The 11,264-nt window shown below is 36.2% G+C and overlaps 1 protein-coding gene across 2 annotated transcripts; it reads left to right on the top strand.

Moving 5' to 3' along the window:
* The first annotated feature begins 1,213 nt into the window (after positions 1–1,213).
* On the top strand, positions 1,214–10,949 carry LOC140147675 (uncharacterized). Of its 2 annotated transcripts, XR_011858385.1 has the most exons (4): positions 1,214–2,604; positions 3,779–3,863; positions 7,993–8,204; positions 10,625–10,949. XR_011858385.1 is itself a non-coding variant. In XM_072169445.1 (3 exons), exons 1-3 carry the CDS (start codon positions 1,353–1,355, stop codon positions 8,123–8,125), a joined length of 1,470 nt encoding a protein of 489 aa, XP_072025546.1. In that variant the 5' UTR covers positions 1,214–1,352; the 3' UTR covers positions 8,126–8,448. The 2 variants fall into 2 exon arrangements, 1 of the variants encoding a protein (XP_072025546.1); XM_072169445.1 differs by lacking the exon at positions 10,625–10,949 and having other exon boundaries at positions 7,993–8,448.
* The last annotated feature ends 315 nt before the right edge of the window (positions 10,950–11,264 follow it).

The following is an 11,264-nucleotide window of genomic DNA, read 5'->3' on the forward strand; positions in this document are numbered from 1 at the left end:
CCACGGTCAAGGTCAAGTCACATATTGGGGTGGGTTTGTGTATGTGACGTGTGTGTGGGTCTATACGTCACATTAGTGGGTATAAGATGCCCATGCAGGGCAAGAGAATACGGATATACATCAGCCGTCCAGAACATTGCAAGAACTCTTTATAATCACCAAGAAGAAGAATGCTGGCTAAGTACTAAATAGTTAAAGAGTGATTATATTAGATTATTGTGTATGTGCAATTATTGTTATATGTACCAAGCATAACTTGCTTTCAATTAAAGACTCAGATTTTGTTAGCTTAATCAAACAGTGTATTTGTGTTGTGTATTCGTGTGAGTTCGGGTAAAAGGTGATTTTGGCCTTGAGTCAAGTACGACTCGTAACAATATGCTTTTCTGAAATGAATGCTGATTAAATGGATTCTGTTGCAATTAGTGGTGCTGTAACCCCTTATTTTTCTTAAGTTTACTAGCCTATAATCATGATAATTACAATTAACCCTGGTATTGTGCAAACTTTTGGGTCTCATAACTGCTAAATCATTGGTCTAAAGCGGCCATATTGGCACTGTTCCACTACTTGGATTTTTGGGGACTTTTGATATATTTTTGTGTGAGCTTTTGGGAGATGGACGTATGCAAAATGGAATCCGTTGCAATTAGTGGTGGGTATTTTTTTAAATTTGACTGGGCTATTATCATGATTTAGTGGTGAGATCCCTGTACCCCTGGCATAGATCGTATGTGACGTGTCATGTCGAAAGGAGACACTTTTGGGCAGGTTATCAATATTGAGTTTTTTACATATATCGTAAATGAAGAGATATCTTGCTCCACAGCGCCGTTTTCCCCAATGAAATCGGACATTCCTAAGCGAAGATATTGAGTTCGTAAGTTATGGTATTATAAAATTGGAAATCGAGATATCGGTCTTTAAAAATATTATTGACAATGTTGAGAGTAGGAATTACCATGAAAATGTCTCAAAAAATACAAGATGCCAGTTATGTTCCGGTCTGAAACTCCCAGACAATATTTTAAACAATAATAACATCACAAATTCGCAACAAACCCAAATTGTGAAAAAATCACCCCGGGCAGATTTTTGGCTATTTCTCAATTTACGATCCTTCCCAAAAGTGTCTCCTTTTGACATGACACGTCACATATTTTAGTGATATTAAATGTTTATTATATCGTTTTGTTTTGTTTTTTGCAGAACGTGTTAACAATGCAGGTAAAGCGTTCGTGTTTACCATTCCCGAGAACTACGCTACACATTTTGAAGCTACCGTGATTATAACATCAAAAGCTGAAAATGCTAACGTTAGTGTTTTCTTTCACACCGATTCAATAGCAACAATGTTCATTCCTGCAGGAGAATCGCGAAATGTAACCCTCCCTAAGGAAGTGGTATTGACAGCCGAATATCAGGATCAGATTCAAGACTGTGTCTACGTGACATCAGACGAAGATATTACAGTCCAGGTGTATAATGATGTACATCATCGCTCAATGGATGGATTTCTAGCATTGCCGATTGAAACCCTTGGCAAGGAGTACATCGTCATGACATATGTACCATGGACACAGTCTCAAGTTGCTCTTATTGCTTTGGAAGATAACACTCATATTACCATCACACCGACAGTGCCACTTCAGATAGCGACTCGGATCACACCGAAAGGCTTACCAGTAACCATTTCACTGGATCAATTGAAGGTCAGGCAATTAATTTGCAGGGAATGCGACTTTACTGGAACCAAAATCATGTCAGACAAGCCTATTGCAGTCATCAGCGGTAATAGATGTACATTTATCCCTGATGTGAGCATTGACTCTTGTGATACGTTAGTGGAACAGCTCATACCCGTCAACAAATGGGGAACAACATTTGCTTTAACTCCTATACCAGGACGAAGTATGCAGATTGGTAATCATTACAGAGTGATGGCAGCTAGATATGGAACAGAAGTGAGCATAGGTCCAAGGAGTGTGCTCCTTAAACCGGGTCAGTATCATGAATTTACGATACCAAATAACGAAAGTACACTAGCAGTTGCCAATAAACCAGTTCTTCTGTCACAATTCATCACTGGATTTGATACTGATAATATAACAGGGGATCCGTCAATGACAATAATTCCTGCTGTAGAACACAGAGTAACGTCTGCAAATATTGCGACTTATGACATGACACGTGACCAGACGTGGATGTCAAATTATATCACCATTTCTGCAGATTGCAACCAATTAAGCAACATCACATTTGACGATCAACCACTCATAGATATTCACGAGCCTAATGTTATTGATCTATCAGGTATTTGTTTCGTTTCAATGAATATTCAATCTGGGACACACCATATTAGAGGGTATTCAAACGAGTCCACATTTAGCGCCATTCAGTATGGCTTTGCCGAGTATAACTCTTATGCACATCCAGTCGCCTTGAGTCTTGTGAACACACTCTGTGTAACGAAGTCATCAGCAGGTGATCGCATAGAACATAATTGTGATGAAAAGGTTCTGGTAGTGGAACTACCGTACACTGGTACCTACCCACCACCTGCAGTTAATGGAAACTGTGATTACTCCGAGTGCGTCAGTCCAGGTGAGTTGATGATGGCCAGTGTAAATTGTGCCAAATTAATTTCTGAATGATCATACAGTACTTAGGTAACCATTGTGTGACAGGTGTGACGATGATCTTATAAAGAGGTTCAAGTCAAGCAAAAACAAAGGGATGTCACTGAGATACTAACATGTTGAAAGAAGACATCTACAACAGATTGAATGTTTCAACGGGTTTGCCTTCTGACACTTAACTCGGAAGATGTATAAAACAGTCAAACATCCGTCAGTAAAAATGTATCTCTGACTATGCAAGAGGTATTCTACATGCAATGAGTTGTTGTCTCATATATCCCTGGTTTTATCCTGAAGACTTCCCAGACCTAATTTTGACGAATGCTGGACAGATTTATTCTTGTCGGCCGGCGAACCCGTACCCGTTCAATCTGTAGCATGAATACCCGTCGTAAAAGCCGGCAAGAATCTCTAAAGCTGTAGAGGTACTCGTCGGCGTTTACGACGCTTTTGTTTAAGATGGTGCAGTTTTACTCCAAGGAGTATTGTGTAAAATGCAAGCAGGGCCGGATTTACCATTGGGCCAGATTGGCCCGGGCCTAGAGACCCCACAATTCCCCTGTTTATCTTCCTTTTCAGCCAATGTTTTGGGCCCAAGTAACTTGTGTGCACGAAAAGCCCCTCAAATAAGACAGTTCATCTTCATTTTGATGTACAATTGGATCGATTGAGCCCATATTTTGGATCGATTGAGCCCATATTTATTGGTCGAGCTATGCGAACAAACATCAAAACATAATAATGGTCTAAAATGGTGTGAAATTTAATTTTTTTGCGCGCTTCGTGTACAAATATCCTCTCTAGATTTAATGCTTCCGCCGACACTGTCGATCTTATACGGAAACCAATACTTTTTGAGTACACATTATACGTACATGCCTTCCTCGGTCATGGCATGTTTGGGGCCTCCAAATTTTGGCCTGGCCCAGGCCCCCCAAAAGGTAAATCCGGACCTGAATGCAAGCGGTGTTATTTCACATAAATTTATACTTTTTTAACGTATAAAGTTAAACCTCTTCACGGAATGGTAAGGCATATGGCATAAAGATAATGTTTGTCATGAATTTTAATCATGATTTATCAAGCATATTCTTGTCTTTTTCCGCAATGGTAAAATCTAGTGTTCCATTTTTCCACAGCGGTAGTTATTGCAATTGGTGCTGCGTGTGCCGCGCTTGCGGTGTCCTTGGAACTGATCATTCGTTACAAAGTAAACAAAGACCGGTAAGTTAATTAAAACAAAAGATAATTACTTTGTTCACTGTATCTTTATTCATTTTATATTATATACACATCACAGGGACTCGTATTCGCTGTCGTAGTGCACGTTAGAATACGATCGTTGCTAGGCCAACTGCATCACGCTTTCTTGGTTGCGAACCACTGATCGAAATGATCACAACACAAAGCCTATGTCATATCAAAATTCGGAACAGGTGTGGGAGTCCAGGCTTGGAGCAGTAACCAGTGGTAATACTAACGTGCACTACGACAGCGAATTTAGGTATCTTCTAAGCATTCGATACCATAGGAGGCGGAAATTGGTGGACGTCCCCCTCCCCTAAAATTCTTATATACTGCGCCAATAAAGTATCCTTACAGTTGGAAAAATAATCACAATTTCAAAACTGAACAATATTTGGGTAGATTTGTTTTTTTAATAGATGCACGATTTAATCCTGCACATTATGACACCACATTGAATCCAACGGACTTCAAGAAGCAAAGTTACAAGCATTTGATTAGACGAAGGTCCAGTTTTAAAAGTGACAAACTGGCCTATTCAAAACTCCACAGACTAGACATCTGGTTTGAGAGTGGTGAATGGCTAATTTATGCGTTTGGCTTTAATTTAAAAACAAAAGGAATAAAAGAAAACTGAAACAAAAGAACTGACAAATAAAATGAAAGTTATGAAAATATAGAGAAGTAAAAACTGAAATAAAAACTGTTTTAAATAACGCTTCATTGAAGAAACTGTGTTGTCTCTTTGTTTCGCTTGTTGGAATCTTTTTACGCCTTGTATAGGCCAGTTTGTCACTTTTAAAATTGGACCTCGTCTATTCAATTGCTTGTAACTTTACTTCTAGAGGTCACATTGGATTCAATGTGGTGTCATAATGTGCAAGATTAGATAGTGCATTTATTAAAAAAAACAAATTTACCCAAATAATGTTCAGTTTTGAAATTGTGATTATTTTTCCAACTGTAAGGATACTTTATTGGCGCAGTATAGAAGAGAATATGGGGTGAGGTCATTATTTAATGACCTCACCCATCTCCACATCTATCTGTTAGAATTCAATATTTTGTTAATAGAATTCTATCAAACTTGAAGTTTACACAAAATAAATTGAATGGTTACAATGATTTTAACCAGTTTTTACAACAGGTATTTAATTGCGCATTTAACCCAACCAGAGAAGGTACTTTAATCTGTGCTTTAACCCAGCATAGAATTCGAGTCAAGCTCTGTCTGTAGGCATTATTAGCGCCCTCTAGCAAGGTCAGACCATCATTTTAATAACAATACGCTATTTACATTTCTTTTGTGTTGTAAACTCATGAACTGTCATCATTCTTTTGTCTATATTTAACACGGGTGATAGAATGCAGTTTAAAATGCCCTCCAAGATCACCTCATTTCACATTTTAGGTGATATGGAGCCGCGGGACCCACAGCTATGGCTGCCATTGAGGTGTAGGAATGCGTCTATAGTGCGGGGCAATACATTCAAAAATTGTTTTGACCCATTGCTATGGTAATTAATCATGTTACGTCACTACATGTACTAACATATGTGGCCGTACAATACGATTCAGCCGTAAAGTCTGTCCGGTCAATTTTGTTTTATTTCGTGTTTAGAAAATACATATCATAAGCTTTAAAATGGCATATCATTTGACTTCAAACGATATCCAGAAGCGGGGTTATGGTTTGTTGAACTCTGCTCCTTCAACAAAATGGTACCTTTTTCGGTTCTGCATGTGTCTCTTTTTCCACATTGCTGGTAATAAATATCAAACAGTCATAATTGGCGGTCATTTCAAATCATCCCCAAGTCAACGAGGTTCAGGAATGTCCTCTCAATGTTAATTGTTGTTTATACATATGAAGAGCTTTGTTTCAAAACCCCTTACATCCACTTTTGGCCAAATTGAGTTATTGGCATAATATTATAGTGTGGGTAACAATACATATTTTGGTGGTTGTTTGACCTTCATACTACCTTCCCTTCCGGAGTTATCACATATTTCCCGTTTGGGAAATCTTAGGGAATTTCGGGAAATCTGAACTTAAAATGAATATAGAATTGTTTTGTTTTAAATTTTTTGATGTATAATGGTAGCCTGGAATGTTCTTCACCTATTAAAACCAAAAGGAACTGTTTTTGGGTCACTATGTTTGAAAAATCATTTTAATTAACAAAAGGTGTAGCTTCGGAAATACCCAAAAAATGCCATTTTCCCGAATTTAATTAAAAATTCATAATTAAAAAAGTAAATGAGGTATTTCAATTTTTCTTTTTGATTTTCAAAGCATTAGTCAAGTTACATAATGTAGTGCAAACAAATGGGCTCAAATTTGATCGCAAAGGTGGTTTCTAGAAAAGGGGTAAATTTATTTTGTTGCAAAACCCCTTATATCCACAAAAGGTGCGATATAAAAGAAATAATAAAATAAATAAGAAGCCTTGAAAATTGTCCCAAACCTATTCTTTTAGTTTCTATTCATCAACACTTTATCCAATCCCAAATTGAATCAAATCGAACAAGTAATACTTGCACAATTAAAAAAAGCTGTTTTTCTCAAAAAGTCCAAAGTGGATGTAAGGGGTTTTGCAACAAAGCTCTTCATATACAAAATACAATGCTTTGTAACCCACCACTTGAACAAGATTTACCAAAAGGTGTTTGGGGTTGTTAAAGACGATTTTCTTACATATCTATGCTTGTCTGTAAAATATTATATTTATTTGTGTAAATTTCAAAATAAGAAGCCCTCTTTTATTGCTTGTAGAGTATATATTAAAAATAACAGGGAAACCGAGTATTACATTGCTAAAAAAAAGGGTAAACTTTCTGCTCATTATAAAAAGTGGAGATTTGACTTTTAATTTTGTTTTTGTGTATGTACTGGGCTGTGTTGAAGACAGTGTTAAATTACATGTATTTGGTAAAGACTTTTATATGATGTAACATTTTTATATTGATGCTGCATTTTTTGTGGTTTTTCTTGTGTGATTTTTATTGATTCTTGTGATTTTGAAAATATATAATGAAAATAAAAGCACAGGGCACTTTGTGTCTTGTGGAAAGATAAAAAAAGATTTACCCAAAGCAAACAAATACTAGAGCTATAGAAATAGGCAGAAGCTAATTATCCTCTTCAGCAATAGGATTATTGATTGGTTTAAAAGGTGTTTGACTGGCGCTATCAAATGAGATACTTGTCACACCAAATTGAGGTACCTATGAATACGACCTCTACGCAAATTTTGCCGACTTTACGGCTCATTCGTAGTGTACGGCCACATATAGTTACTATAGTTACTACTATAGGCCAAGAAAATATTTGTTTAATGACTCACTACTGTATAGACCTGTAGGCAATGAACATTGGTCATGTGGAATGATACATTCAATTTCAACGACTGATACTTACAAGCATCATAACGCCAAGTTTATTGGAAACATTGATGCATGTGGATGGATATATATAAATGTTATAATGAGTTTACAGAATGATTTTCTACTTAAGAAAAATGTTGTTGCCCAAATTTAGCTTTGAAATGAAATTTAGACACAGAAAAAGTAATAACAAACCATTAAAATTATAAACTAAAAACCAAACCAAAAAAAAAAAAAAAATTAAAGGGCCTACCCTGATTTTGGCCAATTTTGGGTCGGTCGGTGGAGGGCAAGCAAACAATGTTTTTTTGACCTGATAAACAAGTATGATATAAAATTAGATCGATTGAGTCCATTATTTATTGGTCGAGCTGTATATTAGAATCGACTACGTCTCGTCCAGTATCTTAAAACTATAAATATTGGGCGTAAACATCAATTTTATCACAATTTTATCACTATTATGTTTTGGATCCAATATTTTCACACACATGGAGTCATCAAAACAATGAAAACTTACTTGGGCTCTGTAGAGTTCTAAAGTTGAAGTTCAGATTTATGAAATGAATCACTTCAACTGTTTTAGATTTAAAGCCCTAATAATACGATTTCGGTCCAATTTTAATGTTGTTATTCTTTACCAAATTCTTTGGTTGCAAGGTAAAGTGAAAATGCTTCGACTTGTTTTATCTCATTATTTTAATGTTATTTTATTCCGTAGACCAACCGGACATACTCTATCCCCAGGTGATTTGAAACAGTTAAAAGCAGAGAGACGGGTCACAAGAATGGAACAGCAAGGGAAAATAACAACAACAACAAGTCCTGCACTTTACGATGATACTGTATATTGATGTGTACATTCGTTTCTCTCGATACATTCAACCTTTTTACTATTAAGGGCTGTGCAATAATTATGATCATTGGGGGATGGTAAATGCAGGGCCGGATTTACTTTTTTGGGGGCCCTGGGCCAGGCCAAAATTTGGAGGCCCCAAACGCACCGTGAGGAAGGCATGTGCACTCAAGTGGCAAGTTTTTTAGATCTTACTAAGACATTTGCGCTCGAAGCGCGCGAAACATTTCAATATTAGACTAATTTAGCCCCAATTGAAGCTGATTTTGCTATATTATAGGCCAGTGCGCACAAAGCGCGCAATTTTGCAATTTTTGTAGGCTATTTTGGCCCAAAACATGGTGTTTCTCAGCTAAAATAGAAGATGCACACTGCACAGGCCAATTTGGGGGCCATGGGCCCGGGCCCATCTGGCCCTATGGTAAATCCGGCCCTACAATCAAGTGCAAATTTCCCTGGGACACTTGTTCATATTTCGCGCCCTCTGTTCAATAAAACCGGTCATATGAAGTTCACCATGTGATATTTTATTTGTATAGTTTCCAACCTATTTCGAATCCCTCCCTCCCCACCAACCAATGTTGGAGCAAAAATATAGGCCATTTAAAAAATGAGGCGTTTGGTATACAACATTGAATAAGGGGTGCGGGAGGGTCATTGAACTATGAAAGTGTCCCAGCAAATTTGCACTTGATTGTATAGGGGATGCGAAAAAATAATCTATTAATCGCCATAACTCTCGAACGCGTTGCTCGATTTTCATAATTTTTTCAGTGATGTCAAGATAATTTCATTATGCATTACATGATTAGCCAATTTTTAAAAAATTTATTGAAATAAACATTTTTTTTGAATATCTAACCCTGCAATGCATGCATTTTTCAAGGAATATTTGACACATTGATTGCTTATATTAGAGTGGACATATAAATTCTCCGTTGGTAGAATTTACAAACATAATAAAAGCAAACCAAATAAGAAATTAAGAAAATATAGAAATAAATAGAACAGAATCATGATGTTTGTCTCATCATTGATCTTTCAAACTCATCACCCTATTTCAAATGCTATTATCGGAATGCACGTTAAACTCTTTAATATAGACCTTCAACTACCCATCACAGACACGCTAATTCAACGTAACAATGCCATGCCAAAAAGTGTATATACAATTATATACAATTACGCATTTTAAATGTGCTTATTATTGGTATTCAAAAATTTTAAAAAAAAGAGATAAAGAGCAGAATTTAAAAGTAAACATATCGGCGACAATGAGCTTCGAACCGTAGCCCTCATGATCAGAAGGCAGTAAGCAAACCACTACACTATGGTTGAGCTGTTGTTATTCATGCGAATTTATTTATAACAAGAATTAATGACGCAATAACGGTCTACCAGAATAATATAACTTAAAAAGTAATATATATTTATTTAACATTATGGTAGACCGTGCTCATTTGGCTTAAATGGAGGAATAATTACCAATAAACATATCAAAGTTAGGAAGGTATGTATAATGTGACCGTGTATATTCAAAATATACGTTAGATAAATGCTGAATACGACCAAAACATGAGTTTTAATGAATGATGATTTCATTGGATCGAAGCTCGATAACACAATACAGTAGCATTGCAATGATAGGATTAAATACGCTGAAATCAAGTGCAATTGTCATCAGTCTCCCGGTGGCATATAGTTACTGGCTTTGCTTCTCGCCCCCGAGATCTCGAGTTCGAATCCATGTAATGCTGTTTTTCTTTCTTTCTTTTTTATTCTTTTTGTCTTTCTTTCTTTTTCTTTCTTTTCTTTCTTTCTTTCTTTCTTTCTTTTTTCTTTTTTCCTTTATGTTGCCAATTTACATTTATCAATGAACTAATTTTGTTTTATGATTTTTTTTGTTATTTCAGTAGGTATTTTTAACTGATTGTACTCTATATTTCCAATATGATTTAATTTTGATTAGTTTTAAATTGTTGTAAAAGTGAATTTTGAGATAATGCGCTTATAATAGCAATCATGTGTCAAATATGCCTTAAATAATGCATATATTACAGCGTTTTGATACCTAAAAATATTTAGTTTGACAAAAAATGACAATTAAAGTAACCAAAATATGCGCAATGTTATTTGTTTTAAATTAGTGAAAAAATCATGTCACTCGAGCAACGCGTTTGCGAGTTATGGTAATTTTACTGAAAGTAATAGATTATTTTTGTCTTCTTCAATACAATCAAGTGCAAATTTCCCTGGGACACTTGTTCATATTTCGCGCCCTCTGTTCAATAAAACCGGTCATATGAAGTTCACCATGTGATATTTTATTTGTATAGTTTCCAACCTATTTCGAATCCCTCCTCCCCACCAACCAATGTTGGAGCAAAAATATAGGCCATTTAAAAAATGAGGCGTTTGGTATACAACATTGAATAAGGGGTGCGGGGAGGGTCATTGAACTATGAAAGTGTCCCAGCAAATTTGCACTTGATTGTAGGTAAATGGGATGGGGTGGTTTGGCAAGAACATTTTAGCAAGCCAAGGTGGGGGCATTTTTAGCAGGTCGAAAGGGGGGAAATGATTTTTGGCACACATCTTAATTGAAGGTTTACCTTTTATTGAATAAAACGGTCTAAAAAACCAGGAAACACCACAGCAACGTTCAAATATGCTAATTTTCCCGATCGTTATGCTCGTATCATAATTATTATCTAGATTATTTAAAGTTTGCATATTGGGTTCCCCAAAAAATGGGATGTGCAAAGTGGGGCGGGGTGACAGGAGGAAAATATTTTTGACAGGCCGGAGAGGGGGAAATCAATTTTGGCAGGTCAAGAGTGGAGACAAGCAATTTTGACAGGCCGTTTTGAAATTGTTCTCCGGGATTCATAATTATTGCGCAGCCATGTACTTACTCAATATTCCGCATGTTCAGTGGTCAAATTGGTGTAGTCGTTCTGGGACTTCCCTGGTATTTTCGATGGCGAGTTCATAAAATGTACACATAATTTATGCATAATTGTGTCGTCTGTCTTGAAAACAAGCCATTTGTGTGAAGACAAGCCCAACCATTAGTATAATAGAGAGAAATTGGAAATGGTATCTTCATTTTTTACTTGCATATTTATTTTATCTTT

The sequence above is a fragment of the Amphiura filiformis genome, chromosome 3 (genome assembly GCF_039555335.1).
Source record: "Amphiura filiformis chromosome 3, Afil_fr2py, whole genome shotgun sequence".
NCBI lineage: Eukaryota > Metazoa > Echinodermata > Ophiuroidea > Amphilepidida > Amphiuridae > Amphiura > Amphiura filiformis.